General features: G+C 38.4%; 3 protein-coding genes across 5 annotated transcripts; 1 reads left to right on the top strand and 2 right to left on the bottom strand.

The window, feature by feature from the left end:
* Window positions 1-296: 296 nt before the first annotated feature.
* Window positions 297-3,244, bottom strand: decr2 (2,4-dienoyl CoA reductase 2, peroxisomal). 3 transcript variants are annotated; one of them, XM_020924328.2, is made up of 10 exons: window positions 3,076-3,244; window positions 2,663-2,772; window positions 2,521-2,589; window positions 1,904-1,955; window positions 1,692-1,827; window positions 1,503-1,627; window positions 1,229-1,322; window positions 1,038-1,142; window positions 780-968; window positions 297-584 (listed from the first exon to the last, which is right to left on the bottom strand). In XM_020924328.2, the coding sequence occupies exons 1-10, from the start codon at window positions 3,166-3,168 to the stop codon at window positions 532-534; spliced, it is 1,026 nt and encodes a 341-aa protein (XP_020779987.2). In that variant the 5' UTR covers window positions 3,169-3,244; the 3' UTR covers window positions 297-531. The 3 variants fall into 3 exon arrangements, with proteins under 3 accessions (XP_020779987.2, XP_020779988.2, XP_020779989.1); XM_020924329.2 differs by having other exon boundaries at window positions 2,663-2,769; window positions 3,076-3,241; XM_020924330.2 differs by having other exon boundaries at window positions 2,663-2,769; window positions 3,096-3,189.
* A 1,111-nt stretch (window positions 3,245-4,355) lies between these two features.
* On the bottom strand, window positions 4,356-7,465 carry LOC110159576 (retinol dehydrogenase 13). The gene is made up of 7 exons (XM_020924143.2): window positions 7,288-7,465; window positions 6,981-7,099; window positions 6,698-6,853; window positions 6,519-6,623; window positions 5,809-6,021; window positions 5,603-5,704; window positions 4,356-4,829 (listed from the first exon to the last, which is right to left on the bottom strand). Exons 1-7 carry the CDS (start codon window positions 7,350-7,352, stop codon window positions 4,504-4,506), a joined length of 1,086 nt encoding a protein of 361 aa, XP_020779802.1. The 5' UTR covers window positions 7,353-7,465; the 3' UTR covers window positions 4,356-4,503.
* Window positions 7,466-9,782: 2,317 nt separating this feature from the next.
* On the top strand, window positions 9,783-20,576 carry sbk1 (SH3 domain binding kinase 1). Its single transcript, XM_020924142.2, has 4 exons — window positions 9,783-9,820; window positions 17,603-17,844; window positions 19,149-19,351; window positions 19,749-20,576. The coding sequence occupies exons 1-4, from the start codon at window positions 9,783-9,785 to the stop codon at window positions 20,574-20,576; spliced, it is 1,311 nt and encodes a 436-aa protein (XP_020779801.1).
* Window positions 20,577-21,261: the final 685 nt, after the last annotated feature.

Here is a 21,261-nt window from a genome sequence, read left to right as displayed (position 1 = left end):
GCAATTATCTAGATTTTACTTTATAACAGGTCAAAAGATAAGCTTGTTTAGGCTCAGTCACCACGGGGTCCTGCACAATTATCATGCAAGCTTTCTTATCTAGTTTGCTCACAGCCTTAGTGTAATACTAGTGTAACCCTACTGATAAAGCCGTAAATAAATCACTGTTGCTGCTAAATACCGCTTATGGCCAGTTACAACATAGTTAGACTGTTAGCACCCTCTGCTGGCAGAAAACTATAATACTTGAGTGCTGTCTGCATATAGGTAAAAACAAAACCACAAACATAACGAGGTCAGTCATTAAAACATTTATTACACGTGTCAGAATTACAGTAGTTTAAAAATTATGTAGAATTTATTTTGTACATGCAATACAATAGACTACTCTCTAAAATTACGGCTATATTTTAATTGTTTAATCTTGTAATTAAAACATTTCTGGTAGTGTATTGATGTCTTCAGCAAAAAAGCAAATCCAAAGACAGGAAATAAGGTACATTACAAATGAGAATATACGGTTTCTGTTAACTATTTGTTTTCAGATTTGACTGGTCTTTGTTCGTTTTCAGATGACCAATAACCTGAAAGACAATAAGAAATAAAAGATGATTACTTTTGTTGTATTACTCTTTATTAAAATTACATTACAATTACATTATAACATTATAGGTATTGCACACTACTGTTATTTATTTATTTTTTATTATAAATCTCTTATATCATGACAGAGAACACGACAATCCACATTTAGAGTTTAGCATATTGTGAGGCCATACCCAGAAGCATGGCAAAGTCATTGGGTGAAGAAAGCCATGCACCACCGTCTGCCACCACAATGGCTCCAGTCACATAAGAAGAAGCTCGGCTGGCCAAGAATAGTGTGCAGTGGGCCATCTCGGTCTTGTTGCCTGCACGCTGAAGGGGAATAGACTGGAAAGCACCAGCAGATTCACCTCTTGGTCCACCTTGGATGGACAGATACATTATAAAATAAAGAGTTACTCATTTAATAAAATATGATTATTCATATTTACCAAGTCTACGGAAGCCCTCTGTGCCAGAGATAGGACCAGGAGCTACAGTATTCACTCTGACTCCATTTGGACCCCACTCCACAGCCAGGTGTTTTGTCATTGCATCTGTTAAAATGCAGGTAAAAACAATTAGTGCTTTAGTCCAACAGTTGAATGCAACTAAAAAATCTTGGACAAAAAAACAACATGACCATTTGCAGCCTTGGCAGAGCCAGCATGCACCTGGAGTGCCTGTCCTCTGTAGCCAAGAGTAGCAGAAATATTGACAATATTGCCTCCATGATCCTGTAGAAAGTCAGTACAAAATACAAGCCCAATACATCAGCCAAGAAGAGTGCAGGTAGAAATATCTTTCAACTGCTAAAATTGAACTTCTACAACTTTGACTTCTGGTGATCCAGTCATCATAAATGCAATCAATTGTTGTTTTACAAATAATATTTGTCTAGTTTCAGAAAAGTGTACCTTGAACCACTTCTCGTAAACCACTTTGCTGGTGTTGAATGTGCCCATGGTGTCAATCTCCAGCACAGTTTTGAAGGCATTGAAGGACAGTGATGTAGCAGGACAAAGGAAGTTTCCAGCAGCATCTACCAATACATCAAATGAGTGTGGATGCCATGACAATTTTGTATGTAGTAAGCCATCACATACTGTTAATGAGGATGTCTATTCGGCCAAACTCTTTGAGTGTCTCGTCTACTGCAGCCGTGATGCTCTCAGGTTTCCTTACATCGAGACACAGAGGGAGGCAGCACCGTCCAGTGGCAGTAGACAGCTTTTGAGCAGCCTAGGAGGGCAAACACAATATATAGATAAACACAAAATGTACTTTTATGAACTGTTAAAATATTGTTTTATATTACCTCTCTTAATTTGTCCAGATTCCGGCTAGCAATAACAGTATCACAGCCATGTCTACCAAAAACGTAACAGAAAATACTATATATGAGTGTGATTGTGCAATTACTTTTGCAACATGCTGAATATGAATCTAAAACAAATTAATCCCTACAATATGGCACTTTAACTCTTGAACAAAGTCTGCAAAAAGTCATCAGTGAAACTTAAGAAGGATTTTAACATATACATATATATACATACACACACACTATATATATACACACACATACATATATATATATACATACACACACACATACATATATATATATATATACATACATATATATATATATATATATACATACATATACATATATATATACATATATATACATACACACATATATACATATATATGTATATATATGTGTGTGTATATATATATATATATATATATATATATATATATATATATATATATATATATATATATAATATATATATTATACCAAGATAAGAAGATAACAGAGTCTGAAGTTCAAGGCATGTTGCACTATAACTACCTCTTGTATTGTGTTTAATTTTTCTGGATTATAAATTACTCATTCACGCATTCAAAGTATTGTTTATATTTTACCTCATAAATATTTCAGCAATTCTGAGTCCAATTCCAGATCCTCCACCAGTGATAAAAGCAACTTGGTCCCTGAAAATGCATACAACAATCCACTGCAACGGTTTCAAATGAAGCACATTTGAAAAATTTTAGGAGAACTTACTTGAGTAGATCAGGACTGTAGATGTGTGTGTAGGAGGACAGACAGTCATCTGTGCCAACATCTTCAGGTAGTAGCTCTTTATTTTCTTGTGTGGTCGCCATGGTCTGCTGCTTACATTATGAGCAAGTTAGAGAAAAAAAATCACTTGAATTGCTTTTTTTCTACTTGCTTGAGTGTATGTGTATGTAGTTAACGATTAACTTTTGCAATTTTTGCAAAGACGCACTGCTACGTTCACAGTATCATTCACAAGAAATACGTTCACCGAAATGCAAATAGGCTACGTTACTCTTTTGTTTTAGTACAGCTTTCTGTCAGTGTTTCTCCGACTTGTTGTAATTATCGATGTATCATGGCACTTTACCATATGGTGGGAGATTATTACAAAATATTCAATACATGGCTCAACTCACCCAGGCACAAGTGTACGCACCGTTTAAGCACTTTTCTGAAGAAGCTTGTTGAACTTCGGACATTTTCTGCGGTCTGTAGATGCATTTTAGCATTGTGGGTAATGCAGTCCGGAACAAGACTGGTGCGCATTCAAAAACTCAAACCAGTGAATTCAACCTTTGCAATGTAGCCTATTGCATACTATAAAACATCGAGGTGAAATGAAGTCATATACCCCGACATAGAATCAAATATATATTGGTTAAATTTTTGTTAGATTTTTGTTTGTGTGTGATATTCTAATGTAATATAACCAACCTTTCTCCTATGATGCAAAGGCACCAGTGAGGGTCTCCTCTTCTAAAATCAGACGTGATTGAACGATGGAGAGGCAGAGTTTCAGGGTCGTTGCCAGACAGTCTGAGCCTGCATTAGGATCCATTGATCTGTGCCAGAAGGTTTAGTATTCGATATCATTAAATTGAAAGTTCGCCTAAACCAAATAAGAACTATCATAGATAACGTTAAAATATCATCGCCAGGAATGAGAACAAGTCTAAAATGGAAAACAAAAAAAAAATGTGTCAAGATTTACGAGGTCAAACCCTTTTTCTGTGGGCATCTGATGATAGCTGTCTGAGAGCTTCAATCCTCCTGAGAGATAACGCCAGAAATACGACATGAGTGCTTTCTAACTCAGTAAGTACTCAGCATCATGGGGTAATATGAGAACCAGAGAGCGCATAAAAGTATGCATTAGAATGAATAAACCAATCACATACCAGTTACATGTGCACTTACAGTTGTCTTTAGGAACATCTTCCACTAATGATTTTTTACTTAAACTTTCAACAAAATACTTTATCATTCCACAAAATAGTTTATGTTCTACTGAATATGAATTTTAATCACTCCATCACTCCATTTTGTGCACATACAGTATGTTATTATTATGATTATGATAATATTATTATTATTACTACTACTACTACTACTACTACTACTACTACTACTAATAATAATAATAATAATAATAATAATAATAATAAAAAAAAAATAATAATAATTATTATTATTATTATGAGATATGTGTTAGTTATATAATGTATATAATGTAAGTATGTATTGTAAGTCTTATACTTGAATTATTGGCTTCTGTTTTGTGCTGATATGCATCCAGAGGGCGCTATTTGTGTGAGAGTTGTGTATTTTATCCATGCACAGTTGAGAAAAAGAAGCAGAAAGTCAATGAATGGAGGCAATTTGGGCAGAAAAAATTAATAAATTTAGAAGATGCATCGATAATTTCAGAATTTAATTCTTAACTGCAATTGTGTGTCACACGTTCGGATATTTAAATAGACATGTATGCTACATTGTCCTTTAAAATACATTCTCTTATATACATTATACAGATTTTTCAAGGGGGGGATTCCACCTCCATATGTTCAGTGTTTTTCCAGTGCAGATGCTGAGGCAGGTGCAGTAGGAGAAATCTGTGGCCTCAGCTTGTGTGCAACAGCACTGCTCTGGTTTGATCCTGCTGCTGACTCTGACTGGCTCTGTTTGTCCTCTTTCAGACCCACCAGTCTACTGCTGACTTCCCATAACCTCAGAGCAACCTCATCATCCAGGGCCAGAGGCGCTGGCTCCTTCTCTGTCATCACATCATAGTACCGTCCAGTCACACCTTCCATCTCCTCAGACACTGCCAGGAAGATACTGGGCTGTGCCCCCAGCTCAGGGCTTTTTACCAAAAGAGAGAAAAAAGGGCCTATAGGAAGAAATAAGTTTCATTGTGTCAGTAAAAAGAGGTAACTATGCAGCAAACATACAGTAACACTGAAGAGGAAAATCAAAGATTTTTTAATATACTGCACAGACACAGCAGGGCACACATAGTATTAAAAAATAAGGATGACTACATCTTCACACTGAAAGCTAAATATGTAATAATGTGCATTTTTTGCCGATACCCATTTTGTCCAGGACAACAGGGATCAAGCCACCAACTTTTGATTGACTGAGTTACTGCAACCACCATAAAGTCAACAGTTATTTATTAAAGCCAATATTTCTTTTAGCAAAAAGGTTTCAGCAATGGTTGGTAATAGTTAAAGGTCCTACATTACACAACCTGGATTCTTGTGAGCTTTAAGCCATGTTCTAATGCTGGTGCCTTGTCAAAAACATACCTGTAGTTATGTTTCTTTCATTCTCACATTTTTTATTAGGCTGTCCACATCTCCAAAGTTCAAAATGCTCAGTTCCACCTTGTGATGTCATGAAGTTGAAATTTTCAAGTTAAGAGTCACATTAAATTATCCAAATGTGATTATAGATCCATGGGTGTATGAATTTCCTGTATTGCCACATGGCATTACGAGGTGGAGTATTTTCGGTTTGAGAGAAGAACTAAGCCTAAATACACAGAACATGTGTGAATGAAACAAAACACAACTCCAGATGGTATGTTTTCTATGAGGAAACAACATTATAACATAGAAAACTGCGTAACTTGTTTTAATACAAACAAGAAATACTTACTAAGCACAGAGCTGGAAAACTGTGATTGGTGGAGACCTGTGTGCCTCCCAAGCTCTGTGGCAACAACACCTGGGTGGACAGCATTCACTGTTACTCCTGTGCCTGTAACAGCAACACAAAGTACATTGTTGCAAAATTATATCCAACTGTAAATTCTCCAGTCCCACACAATGCCTACATAAAACGGCAGCAGCCACTAGACTTGCCTTGTAATCGCTTGGCCAGCTCTCTGGTGAACAGAACATTGGCAAGCTTACTCTGACAGTACGCCTGCTTGGTATCAAACTTCTTGTTCTCCCAGTTCAAGTCCTCAAAGTCAATCTTTCCAAGGATGTGGGCGAGCGAGGTCAGGTTGATCACTCGGCTGGGGGCGGATTCTTTCAACTTGTCCAACAGAAGATTTGTCAACAAGAAGTGTCCTGTGGAGGAATTAAGGAGGATAAACCCAAGAAAATTAGGCAGATTATAGTTAAGTATATCAATAATAGGCCTGTCACGATAATACATTTTGAAGCATGATCTTGCTAGAGAGATATAAAGTGAAAAACAATAATACTGAAACTACTTTATGCCACTGACACAATAATAATAAAGCAAGATAATCCCAGTACACCATTATTTAAATATTATTTACAAACAACAGTATCATTAAAAGGCATGGGCTGCAACAAATAAATAGCAGAATGAACCATTAATTAGCCATAGAAAATACTTAGTCAACTTTTTACAGCACAAATCTTATCGTATTACAACTAAAATAACTAAAATGTCAACACTAATGCAAAGAAAATGTACACACAATAAATACTGAGCAACAAAATGTATTGTTCCATCTATCATGTATTGAACAATAAGTTGGTATAGTAATTGTCATGACAGGCCTAATCAATAAGCATAGTTTTATTATAATTTGTACCTAGGTGATTTACCCCAAACTGCATGTCAAAACCATCTTCTGTCTTCCAATCTGGACATCGCATCACTCCAGCATTGTTTATTAAAATATCCACATGGTTCTCTTCTATAAGAAACATTTTGGAATTAATTTTACTAATTTCAGTCACAGAGAAAGACTTGATGCGTGTTTTGCTTAACCTTTTTGTATTCGTTCTGCAAACTGACGGATGGACTTCAGAGAGGCCAGATCAAGTTGGCAGGCATAAACATGAGGATTCAGTGTTTTCCCTCGAATCTCCTTTGCAGCCGCCTCGCACTTCTCCATGTCTCGACATCCCATAATAATACGACCTCCTGAGGATACAGAGGGAGTAGAGGCAGTGTTGTATTGATTGCTTAATAACAAATTACATAATGGCTGTGTCCACCAACTCATATCACATTTGCAAGATATTTCATGCTGCTAGACATGTCTCCACACCTCTCTTAGCGAGTTCTCGGGCTGTCTCTTTCCCAATGCCTGTGTTAGCTCCTGTTATCACCACAGTCTTGCCATGTATTGTAGCTTTACTCTTACATCGCCCACCTGTCACATGGTTTCTACAGAGATCAGAAACGGTGGTTAATACAGAAGTAGTTCATATAAAGCCCGATAAATCGTGCAAATACTTTTAAGATACCAATAGGATTTTGAGGTTGGTGCTGTTTAAATCTAAAGCTCTTTCGCGTATTGCAGTGTAGTTTACACTGTGCTGGCATATACCAAGAAATAACCAGTGGATACTCACTTTAACAATACAGCGCAACCAAAAGCCGTTCCAAAAACAGAAATTGGTAAAATATATTTACTCATGACTGGGTCACGGTATGGAAGAACAATTTATAAAGTTTAAAAGTGTTTTAAGCAGCTTTGCATGTTTCCTTGTGCTGTTTTACAAAACCAATACAAGGTTACGTGCGCATAGTTATTACGTCATCGACTATTTTGACCAACCACGTGGAGTAAAATAGCGGAGCATTGTGGGAAATGTAGTTAAACTTCAATTGTTGATTGTCCCTTGTTCTTTATTTTTCACAAACACCGCTCATTAATATTTATCATAGTATTGAGATATGTATGATATTCATGTAGTGTAGCGTCTATATTTGCTCAAGTAATATTGACGCGCAAGTAATATTAAAAGACTGAGAAATGGGCCTAAATACAAACAAAAAATTTAAATCGATAAAACTTGAATTTGTTGTTGTACAGGCATACCTATAGCCATTTCCTGAAATGCATAGAGGAAGGCCAGCCAGTGGTCTAATTTGGGATTTAGAGCAAATATGTAGCAGTTAGGGCATCAAGTTCTAAAATAAATTCAGCTAGAAGACAAATTACAGAACAGTATAGAAACAGGGTCAGTCTTTAGAAGGAAAACTTGAGGTGACACATTAAAAGTGCAAAACTAGGCCAGCCTGAGGGAAGTTTGGAGCAGTGGTAGTTGTCTTTACTCACAGTGCAGAGGTGTGACGTGCTCCCACTAGTGTTCTTGACCTTGGTTGAGTGGCTTGAATATCGTGTGTGGTGTCTTCATTGGTGCGTTGTTATGTGTTGTACTGCACTCTTCTTCACCACCTTGTGAATCCACTTGAGTATGAGCTGGGACACCTGAAGCTGTCACTGCTGAGAGATCAGCATGAACCCCAATCAACCATATATATATATAAATATGTATATTTATATACACATTTCGTAAGCCCCCCCAAAAGTAAACATTAACAGGTTCATCATTTTATACAGAGTTCTCACAGATAGTAAATTACAAGACTGCAATTTTGAAACAATAACTTTTTCTGTCCCATGCCCATGCATGCTCTTATAAAACCAGTGTTCTAACCAACACTGTTGTAACCCTGCAGATATCTAAATGTATGGATTCTTTTTATGTATTTAAGTAATAATATTTCAGTCATGGATATTTCTTTTATGGGCCCTCATTGGGTTGTCCATGGGTTTCAGGTTCCCATCTGGGCAATCCAGATAAAACCCATTTGTCTGGGCAGTGTGAGCTTCACATGGAATGTAAAAGGGACAAATGGGCAAATGGGCATGGACTGTGGGTTGGCCAGTAGTTGGCAATGCAGTACAGGCTCCACATGAAAGTGAGCATGATTTGTGAGTGACCAAAATGTACTTGGGCTCCACACATAATGGTAGAATTTATGGAAAACACCTGTTTTGTATGCAGGCATAACTTGGATGTTTTTGTTTGTTTGTTTTTCTTTTTTCTTTCTTTTTCTCTACACACATACTACTGATTTAGCTCTACTACAACAGTCTAATAATCCACTGGCACTCACACTGAAAGTGGAGCCAATATGGGTTTACAATGTTACCTGGGATTATTCAGTTTCAGCAGACATGATTATCAGCACCAGCGGCAGAGACATCTGTCCAGAATCAGACAACAATTGGTTACACAATAAGTAGATTAAGTACGTGATGCATTCGACATTCTCCAGACAAGTGATGGACCCTCCACCAGAAAGATTACGGGCATCTTTAAATTATGGAAATGGATAATGCTAGGATAGTGAATTATTGGACAGGGCAATGACACTGTCATAGTCTGAACTACTCACTCAGAGCCATAAGATGTTAAATTATGCAACGACTGAGCAGCTTGTTACTTCAAAGAATGACTCAAAAAGATGCACTGATTGTAGGTGGAATAAACATGGTGGCACTAGGACCCTGGACACGTGAGCGCATTAGTTTTCCAGAGGGTGGAGACGATGAACAATGAAGGAGCTGACTGGTAAGAGCCACAAGCACCGGAGCAACATCTGAGACCACCCCTTTACCAACCTATAGCCTAAAGTCCCCGCGGACGCACTGACAAGACGGACGGACCACCTTGTATGCGTGAAAGAGCTGAGGCGGGAACGTGGATCTGGCAAGGCTTTCCGAGCCCAGAAGTGAATGAATGGGTTCGTCTTGGCGTTTGTGCAGCTGAAGTGGGTCAGGTGGACCATTAGAGTAGCGAAACATAAACAGACTTCGCTTCCAGGGCAGGCTGAGATGAAGAGGACGAAGGATGCTCAACATCTCCATCCACGCACCATGCACTGATTCATACCAAAATAATTTCCGAAGTCAGGACAATAGGTATCGATAGAGGAAACGTTTAAAAGATATTGTTATTTCTTGAGAGAGGAGTGATACAGTTGAGTGAGTGCATTGCTGGTTCCACGGGAGCAAAACGGAGCAGGGCAGCGCAGCTCTGCTCCACTCAAGCCGATGCAGGACCATGGAGGAGACAGACAGGTCGCCAGCAGGTAATACAGTTACATCTTCTGGAGCTTATTTGGTTTCTATACATTTGTGGGATGACTATTTGAGGATTGTACGTTTTCAAATTCTTTGTTTCCATCGTGCGCGTAAAAACGTCTTCCAACTAACTTTGCCATATCTTTAACCTTAGATAATTTGAATTGTCTACGTTTCCATCAAGGTGAATAATAGCCTATGTAAATATTGCAGCTAGAGCCTAACACTAATGGCCCATTGAGGATGTTTTTCTTTTTTGCAGCAGCGTAGTTTATTTATTGTATTTTTATTTTATTTTATTTTTTTGCCATTATGTCACGTTAACGTTTGTTTATCAGTCTTCGCCCATAACGCACGCAGTACAGTAGATGGATGCAAGGGGATCCGGGCCACTCCACTTTTAATGACCCCTTTAATTCTTGGTAGATAGGTGATATCTCATCGTTAAAGCTTATTTTAAATGGGAAGATGACTCGCTCACGCAAATCTCCCCTAAAAGCAAAGCTGCATGATTCTGGCAGTGTCGGACCTGGATAATCTGGTCATTAGAATAACGTTTAAATATTGCCTTTGTGTTTTTGTTTTTTATGTAATGTGCGTGAGATAGGGCAGCCTTTCTCTTAACATAATGAGCAGGCATATGCAGCTCAGCATGTAAGAGAAGGGATTAAAAACAAAAGCATGGGAAAATTGCAAATACATAATCATATAAATATAAACATATACACACATACACTATAAGCACAAAGTGGCAACACATTACATCATTAGATAGACAATTCTCGTCATCTTCAGATGTTTCATCTTTTTTTTTTTTTTTTATGAATGTAGTGCCAATATAGGGACACTTAGAGGACATACAAGAAACACTGGTCTTTCCTGCTATTTTGAAAGCATGAGACCAGAAAAAGTTGAGCATGAGCAAATTTCATCGTCGTTATAACACCTCATTTACATGCACCCATTGTGCTTATCATGTAATTAATATATATATATATATATATATATATATATATATATATATATATATATATATATATATATATATATATATATATATATATATATATATATATATATATATATATATATATATATGAATAACCATCATTAAGTTGTAGTGTTTGTTTAAGACATGTCAAAAAAAAAACAGAACCATGTAAATAGCTCACAACACAGGAGCAATAAAAAATGTTTAAGTTTTATTTTGTTTGTATTTTGATCCTTTTTGTTATGATGCATGGATTGATATTCTGACCTAATTTCTTAACCAAGTTGGAGACTGGTCAAGTAACACTTGTTTTTGCTTGCTTGTTATACAGTCTTTATTTATATTTTATTTATATATGTGACAACTAATCCCCTTTGTGTATAATTAACTAACAATCAAGAAAAGGACATACACAGGCTAATGAGGAGGAAGCCCTGTCCTCTTTAGTGATGTTGCAACAATATTCCCCTGAACCTCATTTTCTGAGCTCATCAACAGTCCAATTTGCCCATGTACGTATTAGACATCAAAGAGGTCCACACTTCTGGCATGCTTGACTCCATCTCATTGGATTTTTCCCCCCTCCCGTTCCCCTCTCATCACATAAAGCCTCCTCATAGAAACTTGAGGCGACTGATTATGAAGTGGGGGAGTGAGGTACAATATGTTCCCTGGATGGATTATGATGGAGATATTTTAGCACTGGATTTTTCCTTAGGTTGAGATTATGATTAGTGAATGGGGGAGGTGCCGCTGATGGTTGTTATGAGGCGTTTACAGTCAGATGCTTGGAAGATCCTAATCGGATACCCTATAATCCCACACTTGATGGGGTGAATTTGCCAGTGCTGTTTGTTTTGGTGCATCATTGTTCTCTCTGCAGCAAATCAAGAGAGGATTATAATCAGTGCGATATGATTGACACAGGAAAAGAGCAGGCCGCTTTGAAACTAATTTGATGATGAGCAGTTTACAAACTTTGTTATTATACAGAATAGAGTTGTCAAAAGAATAAAAAATCAGCTACTAATCAATACTAAAATTAGTATCGAAATTAGATACTAGATCCTTAAATGTCACCTTCACAGGTCAATGAACCTTTCCTGAATAGCTTTAGAGTGATCTTGAACTGTATCTGATCAAGTATAAGAGCACATAAACTGATAGTAAAGACCCATGGACTACTATGGAACATACCTTGATGATTGAGAGATTATATGGATACAAAACCATATGGTAATATAAAAGAAAACACTACAATTTAATGTTGAAAATGAAATTCTATTGTCTATAGAAAGGGTGTTTTTTTTGTGATCTTGAGTCTATCCCTTAACCCTCTCCAGGCAGGCATTGCAGATTTGCAACAACTAAATTCCAATTACCTACTAACTCCACATCCATATTTTATGAACTTTTTTTACTCAGGAGCCTTTTCTCCCATCCATGCTGATAAACGTGGACGATCCATATTATAATTTTCCCCAAATATCAGATTTTTCCTGATACTAAAAATTAATTTGAGCCTGAGAGGGTTAATACTGAAATCAAGTTTGACATTTTAGTATTGTGACTTTACTAATGCAGAAAAGTATTGTTGTTGTTGTTTTAAAATACATTTGTTAATCATCAGTCCAACTGGGCTTGGTATTGACTTGTTTATGGATTGATTTGAAACACAAACACACAGCAATGTATACTTATAATGTAACAATAACTCCAGCCTCAGTGGGCATAAATGGTCACTCTTTACCATTGCCATAACAATTCCTTGGAAATCCTCCTCACCAAATTGTGTAACTGCCATGCTTTGATTTGTTATGCTGTACCAGTGCAGCTTCCTCATTGGATGTTTAACCTTGGATATTGAGCGAGTTTTGGGTCATCACAACGGGTGCTCGTTGCTCCCGGCAGTATCTGCAGTAGCTCTGGTAGGTGGTCTCTTTGTAGTCTGTGGATATGGAGCTAGCAACAGGAGGTGATGAGACAGGGAAGAGGGATGGAAGGGGGCTGGTTAGATAGTACAGGGCTCTAGTGTGAGTCTATGTCAGAGTGGACCCAGAATATCCATCTCTCTCAGGCTGCAGGTTCACCCATCACTGCACTGCGGGGGTTAGTTCAACCCATTCTCTCCTCAAGGTGATCTAGTTTTAGTATTTAGAACACTGTGTCCCAACTCCATAGGATCAGTTCATCTTATTTTGGGTACCACCAAAAGACAAGCATATTAGTCACTTCACATTTCACTCACTGTTTTTTCCACCTGACCTGGAGGCAGCACGTGGCGGGCATTTTGACAGTAAATTGGACGCAGGAGATCAGTCTTCAGCTTGTAATGACTTGGGCTTCCTAGAGCACCACGACTAGTCCATTAGCAAAGGAGGAGGCAGAGGTAGAGACGCACAGCAGTCTCAGCTATTTATTTATTTGTTTCATTAGTCCCTTGTTTACGTTTTCAGGAGCAGGAAGAGAGTGGGGAAAACAAGGACGGGAAACACTGTGCTGCCTCAGTGTGCCATAACATAATCATAGCCACGTTTACTGGTATTTTACAACAGCAGTTAGTCTCCAGTTACTGATTATTTGAATAAATATCCCCATTGAGAACTGTTATATGAATATTTATGCTTAGCATTCATTTTGTTTTTGCGATCTTTAGATTGGAAATTGTAGTGTTATCCTCAAATTCTGACAAAAACAAGTGCAATAGTGCTGAATAGGGATAAATGCTCTTTTGGTTAAATGTCTTAATTTAGTTTCTTGTATATATTCTTGTATATTCAGTTTAGCAATGCATATGAAATGAACCAGGAAGGAATGCTAAAATAAAAACTTTAAAAACTGCGTGGGTAGTGCATCTCTAAAATAGTTTGCCCTGATTTGACCAGGCTATAAAATGTGTTCCTGCAGCAGTATGCAACTACACTCCCGTTGTCTCCCTTGAGTCCTTTTTGCTTTTTATTTGGCCCCAAGATGTGATCATCGCCTCCTTCAGATAGCCACATCTCAGCTCCACAGAAAAAAAAGATTTTCCAGTGGGTGTCGTAAAGCTGATCGTAGGGTTATTTTTATTTAATTTTAATGGTGAATAAGTTTAAGGGACTTTTAATACACCTCTAATCCCAAAGTTATGAGTTCCTCCTACTTCAGCAGTGGCATTACAAAAATTAGAAAATGCCCAGGGCTTGGGTTTGAAAAGCTTATACCGATGATTAAAAGAAAATGTCTGACTGAAATCTTATGGAGTTGAATTTATTGGCCACCATGTTTAGAAGAGGAGCAGAGTGCATCATGGGAGGAGACGAGCTGGCTAGTGCAGTGGAGTCTCACAGCTGCACAATACAATGGGCCTTTGACACTGAAATTCAAATGATACACCAGACCTCTTCATGACCCAGCATTACTTCAGCCCTCACACATTTGAGACTGTAGCTCATATCCTAAGTGCTGTACAAATCTAGATTAAGAATAAGTTTATATGAATCAACAATAAATTTGAGACACCAAAATGATTATAAGTCTTAAAACATGATATGTAATACATTCTTTGATTTTTTTTCTCTATAGAGACAAAAAATATTTTAGCACAAGATCTTGCCCCATTTCAAGTGCCATCTCCAGGAAAAATCTGTTCCTGATGACCAGCTCAAATAACTACATGTGGCACTTCCTTTTGACATATTCCTACTATTATGGAAGTGTCAAGTATTTTTCAAATGTCTTTATTTCTGTCTAGTAGATACTTTGGCCAATGAGTTTCTACATCCCTCATTCATTTTATACCCTTAAATGGATTTCTACAAGGAAATGCGTGGGTGGGCTATTATCTGCAATCTACAGAATCCGGAAAGCACCTAATGTAATTTGTCTTTGTGTATTTCAGAGGTCAGGAGCTGCCCATGTTTGTTCAAATGTTTATTGAACAGACCTAGAGTGTGCACTCTGGAGTCTGGATGATGATCAGCTTTTGTGTTGACTCACTGTGGCTGCCTTCAGTACGAGTGGGCTCCAATATTCATGGTCTGCTTATATAACCATCTCCAGGCCTCTGATAAGATAGAAGAAGGAGAAGGAAGAAGTGTGATTTTGTAAATTATTGGAACGAAAGATTTTCTGACAAGCCAAGAACACAGGAGAGCACATGGTTGCGTCTTATTTTTAGCTTTCTCTGTCTGGCTGTATTAATAAAAAAAAAAAAAAAATAAAAAATAAAAACTGTTATGTGGGCAAATGTACTAGCTGAAAGCATCTTTTCTAGACCAAATCAAGGCACACCATTTCTGTTTACTAAAATGTACTTCTTAATCACTAAAGTAAATCAGCTATAGCTTCAGGTTTGTGTCTGAGGCTTCCTAACAGTGAATGATCAGAAGTCTAGGTTGGGACACAGCTGGGTTGCAAAAATATATCCACCATATCTCCTGCAAAATAGACATAAAATGATAATCCTTGACTTGTTCATGAAAGAAACCATCAGCTAAAGTGTGTGCCCTGAATTAGTTCCTATATTGCAGTGTGTGTGACTGATCAGATGATTAGATTTGAGTGTGCGTTTGTGAGCGGAGAGGCCAGTGAGATCATTAGCCGATTCACTCCATTTCATCAACAGTCCATTTGGCGCTTCCACATAATTATTATTGTTATTCATAGTTTATTTAATGTTTCCCCTGTTGCTGCATTTCTCATTTTCTCTTGTCTCATTTCTGGTGTCATTTGCAGATCTGACTCAAGCCAAGTTTCCAATTAAAGCAGCTATAATTTTCGTACAGAATTAATTTGACCTATGCTTGGTCAGCAATTACATAAAAATGGCAGTTGTTTTTATCTGTGAAAATGATGGTGTCCATGTGTTTCAGAATGATGAAAGCAGTGCTCACATAGTAATTAACAATAAAAAATACATTGTTTTCAGTAGTCAAATGTCATTTCAGAATGATGAGAAATTAGGATTGTTGCCGTAGTGATCTTTTGAATAGGAAAAAGTCATAACAAGGAGCTGAAACCCATGAATATATTACTTACCTTCGGACCTTATAGGGTTAATTATTTTATTTATTTTTGTTTCATATCATGCTGCAGCAACCAAGAAACTCTCAAAAAACTCTCATCTGGGGTTATGTGGTTATATTGCACACATGAGTAAATATGTGTTAATAATATTGAATCATAGAGTGGCGGCGCATACCTCTGGCTGCCAGTCTTCCCCAGCTGTTTCCATATATTAGTCGTTCCACCTGTTATATTGATTTTCCATCGTGGTCCGCTCCTAGCAGTCATGAGTCCAGCCATCGGAACAGAGCTGCCCAGAATGATCTAGAGGGACAAGAGGAAGTGCATTGAATTGACTGAAAGAGCCAGCCTTTACCGGAATTGCTTGTATGGAAATGAAGACCTGTTATAGCCTTCTAGATTTATATCCTCTTTGGGAAGCACACAGGAAAATACATTATGCTGAAGAATACTGAGCACCAATCAACTACAAAGGAGAAATAAATCACAAAAGACCATATTCACTAAATGTCAATGATCTGCAATAACCGGGCCACCTGTCAATTATATGTATACTGTTAAAAAAAAACAAAAAAAAAGTCCAGGTAGGCTGTTGTTATTTTAATCATATCTGCATATCATGATTCAGTGATTTTTAGGCCTGTCACGATAATTACTATTGACTTATGGTTCAGTATATGAAAGCTGGACCAATATATTTGTGGGTTTAATATTCATTCTGTGTACATTTTCTTTGTAATAATGGTTGTAGGTTAAATAAGTAATGTCTAATTATCAGATCCATCCATCCATCCATTTTCTTCCGCTTATCCGGGGCCAGGTCGCGGGGGCAGCAGTCTAAGCAGGGACTCCCAGAATTATCCTGTCATTCTTCTATATGATTTGATTGCAGCTGGTTTACTGGGATTGTCTTGATTTATTGTTATTGTGTTAGTGGCATAATGTAGTTTAAATAGTATCGTTTTTCGATATATATATCTCTGTGGCAGTATATCATGCTTCAAAATTTTTTGTCGTGACAGGCCTAGTGGTTTTTTCTCTGCAACGTAACTCTATGCTTTTAACATAGACACTTTGCCCCACCCACTGATGGGTCAGTAACAGTTGGGTTTAACCATTCGCAAGTAGTAAAGTTTGAACTCTTAGGAGCGGCAGGTGATTTTAGTTAGGGCGGCTACCTCTAAATGATACATAAAGACACTATATTATATGAATTCATTCGAAATGTATCACGATTTAGACTCTACAAAAGCTGAAATTTGTGGTATTATTTGGGGATATTGCACATCCATAAAATCACAACCTCTACAACCATCACAACACACTCCTTGCCAAGCCTGCCAAAATTATGCATACTTTGCTTCTAATACAAAACATTCATGATCACGTAATATTATGAGTCATAATACAGTATAATTAATTACAGTAATAATAAGCTTGTTTGCAGTACTGGGGCTAGTGCTTTACAGAATGTCAGAGATATAGGTATTCTCATATTCCAAAAGATAAAGATTACATTGTTTCATGTTGTCTGTCCTGAAAATGAGCAAAGGATTGTGGTCTATAATTTTCTACAGTTTCACCATACAGCTACAACAAAACATGACTTTGATATGAGGTTTGATAATGCCAATACTACTTTTTTATGCATATACATACATATTTAGTTTTAACAGGTGCAACACATCTATTATGTATTACTTAGTATTACATATTGTTATCTTTGATATTCTTATTGTCATAGTAGTTTGAGTAAGTCACTAAACCCACTCTTTATTTCTTTTCTTTCTAGTCTGCCCCACGGAGTCAAGGCGAGCCTGTCTCTGTCGCCTACTGGACCAGGGCGAGTTGGCAGCGCAGGCACCTCTCCTCCGTCTAAAGGGGGCTATTGTGACAGGGTCCCGGTGGAAGATATGCAAGCCCTGACCCTCACCTCTCTGTCCACTGCAGATGTAGCCAAGCAGTACGAGCACATCCGAGAGCTGGGCAAGGGCACATATGGGAAGGTGGACCTGGTGGCACACAGGGCACAAGGTATCAGGGTTGTGGCATTTGTTCTGAAATTGCACAAAAGAACAGGAGAGATATGAGGCATTGGGGTCATGGTCAAACCTTATTGAAAATTAAAGTTAAACATATTATGCAAAATAACTTTTAACAATGTAATGTAATAATAATAACAATAATATAATCACATTATTACTACAGGGTTGGGAAAGTATGTGTTATTATTAAAGGCATCTAAACAGAGTTAAAGAACAAATAACTTGTTTATACAGCAGTGTAACAATCTCCTCTCTGCCTCTGAGGGGGGTCCTGACAGCAGAAGTCATGTTTATGGGAAACTAAGTAACTAAATATTTTATTAATAACTACTACAGCAACTATTTTCACAATAGTACATTAAACTACCAAGTTACTTAAAAATCTAATTTAATTAAAGTAACTATGTGTTAGTAACTTAGTGACACCCAACAATACATATTACTGGTGCCGTACATTATAACTAAATAGCAGACAAAAGCATAACATCCAAATCCATAAAATAAATTATGTTTATTTAACTGAAGTTGCTTTTGTGATTTGAATTATTCAAGTAAGATTTATTTGTTTAATTATGTCACCTATAGGACTTTGCATACTAAATGCAGTTAGTGCGTTTTGTGATGCAATTGAAATACATATTGTCAGAACATTAGTGATGAACTACAGTGCATACTGCATTGCAGTCAGTAAAAAAGTGAGCTTAACAGCCAAACTGCTGATTGAATATTGTGGTGTTTAAAGAACATTTGAGTCTAATCAATGTTACTTGAACAGTACAAAGTAATGTAGAGAAGCATAGGCGTAGGCTTTTCAGGTAGAGAACAAACTGTTCAGTTAGTCACCATGTGCAATGTCAAGAACTCCCCCAAATAATGGTAAAACATTGGGATGCCAACAATCCAAACTTTTTAAAAGGCTAATAGCATGGTCCTTTTGAATAGTCAGTGTATTATATTGAGCTGTGTGGAACACAAGAAAAGAGATTTAGCATGCTTCTTTTTCAGTCCATGTGTTGTTATGAATAGAGCAGTAGTTAAAAGGATGAATGTGGTGGAAGAACTCCCAAGGCTTCACTTCAAAGTTGCTCTTTCTCGGTTTGAATGAAATCCATATTTTGAAGTGCTTTGAAAGACCTATTCACAGTTTATTTCCTACAGTATGGGTGAAGAAATAGATAGAAAACCAAGACTCAGCCTCCTACAACATTTTAATGTGACATTTGCTTTTAAAAATGTCTGATTGCAGTGTCTGAATTGACACCCATGTTTTACAAATGTATTTTGGTTTTGCAGGCACTAAAATAGCTCTGAAGTTTGTGACTAAGAACAAGACCAAGCTGAAGAGCTTCCTGCGGGAGTACAGTCTGACGGGCTCGCTCGGCTCCAGTCCTTTCATCATCAAAGTCTTAGACGTGCTTTTTGAGACCGAGGACTGCTACGTATTTGGACAAGAATATGCACCCGCCGGGGATCTTTTCGACATCATCCCCCCACAGGTAAAGCAATCATACAGCTGTTCTCCCAGAGCCCAGTCGCTCCAATCACTGGCTATGTGCAGCGCAGCACTTTTAACAAGCCCTCTCGGGATACAAGCCCTGTTCTGTCCCGCTTTTCCTTCGGCTCGGAGTCCTGCCTTTGTTTTAGTGCTGAAGCGCAGGCTTCAGGCCTCTTCTAATGACTCATTAAAAATGGCTGCAGTATTCACAGCTGCTTTTGTTTCATTTCTCTTCTCCAAAGTGTATTATTTTCACCCTATACTTTATTTCACCATTTAATATAGCATTTTTTTTAGCTATTCATCGTGCTTGTACTGTACCTGTTTGGCTGTGAGGCTGCACACCTCCTGCTGTCAGCTCAGTGTTCTTTATTTAGCCCTCTCCTCCTCTGTTTCAGGTGGGCCTGCCAGAGGACATGGTGAAGCGTTGCATGCAGCAGCTGGGCCTGGCCCTCGACTTCATGCATGGGAAAAGCCTGGTTCACAGAGATGTCAAACCAGAGAATGTGCTGCTCTTTGACCGTGAGTGTCGGAGGATAAAGCTGGCAGACTTCGGGATGACGCGGCGTGTGGGCTGCAGAGTGAAGCGTGTGAGCGGGACCATCCCATACACTGCCCCTGAGGTCTGCAGAGCCAGTCGGACTGAGGGCTTCTTAGTGACCACCAGTCTGGACGTGTGGGCGTTTGGTGTGCTGGTCTTTTGTATGTTGACAGGTAACTTCCCCTGGGAGGCAGCACTACCCACTGATGCCTTCTATGAAGAGTTTAGACGTTGGCAGAAGGCGGGATGTCCTTTGGGAACATACCCATCACAGTGGCGCCGCTTCACTGACGATGCTTTACGCATGTTCCAAAGGCTGTTAGCTGCAGAGCCAGAGAAACGTTGTGGAGTCAAAGATGTCTTCTGCTTTGTCAAGTACGAACTAGTGAGCGAGCTGAGACGCAGGGCCTCATGTAGGGCTAAGAGGGGGGAAAGGTCCAGCTCAGGGGTGTGTACAGGCAGCTGTACCTCCTCCTCCTCTTCCTCCACTTTGAGATCTTCACACAGACACCCTGAGCCCTCCACTCCTCCAGGCACCACCTGTATGAGGCCCGCCCCCCTTAAGCGCTCTGTCCTCTCTGATCCTCTGTCTCCCAGAGAGGATCCTGGGCAGCACCAGTCTCCAGGACGAGACAAGAATAAAAGCCAGATGGTCATGGCCACTGCCATAGAGATCTGTGTGTGACTGCTCCAGTCTGAGCGGAGGACACAAATGTCTTCTGGCAGAGATAATAAGCCGAGAAGAGCGGTTAATGAACAGCGCCGAGACTGGGTACTTTATCCATGAAAGACAAGCTCAGGATCACATCTCCGGCACTGGCAAATGGACACCATCCATCAGGACTTGGACAGCTCATCACGGCACACGCCTTTTAGGCTTGATTTGTGACCAAAGACTGCTTCCTGAGCAGAGAAGCCATGCAGGCTCCCTCTGCATCAGACATGTGTGTTTCCTGCCAACATACACTGTGGTGGTGCTAATGAATCTAGAATTAGATCCTGATAATGTATTCCTGTCTGTAATCTCATTCTGTGTTTTTCTTTAGCATATCTTAGAAGAGAAGGAGCCCTTTGAGAGGCGACTCATGTACCGCCTGTGACTGGGGGGTTCTCTCCATAATTGTGTCTCACCTCCTCCAAACTTCCAACATAGGTCAAGAGTTTTTTAACGATATTCAGTAACTTACAGTTGAAAGAAAACTTTAATGTAGCAGTTTTATGTTTTGTACTGTAGATGTCTAGACTGGGAGTAGACATCACCTCAGGACTCTGCATTCTTTGTTTATAGAAAACTATTGACTAATGATTCCTTTCAACTGCTCTCAATGAGATTCATTTTCAGTGTATCACAATAGACTACAGGGATTATT

The sequence above is a fragment of the Boleophthalmus pectinirostris genome, unplaced genomic scaffold, assembly GCF_026225935.1.
Source record: "Boleophthalmus pectinirostris isolate CB_2022bp ecotype Guang Dong unplaced genomic scaffold, ASM2622593v1 HiC_scaffold_14, whole genome shotgun sequence".
Classification (NCBI taxonomy): domain Eukaryota; kingdom Metazoa; phylum Chordata; class Actinopteri; order Gobiiformes; family Gobiidae; genus Boleophthalmus; species Boleophthalmus pectinirostris.
Note: the sequence above shows the minus strand (reverse complement) of the source record. Positions and strands in the feature narration are given on the sequence as shown.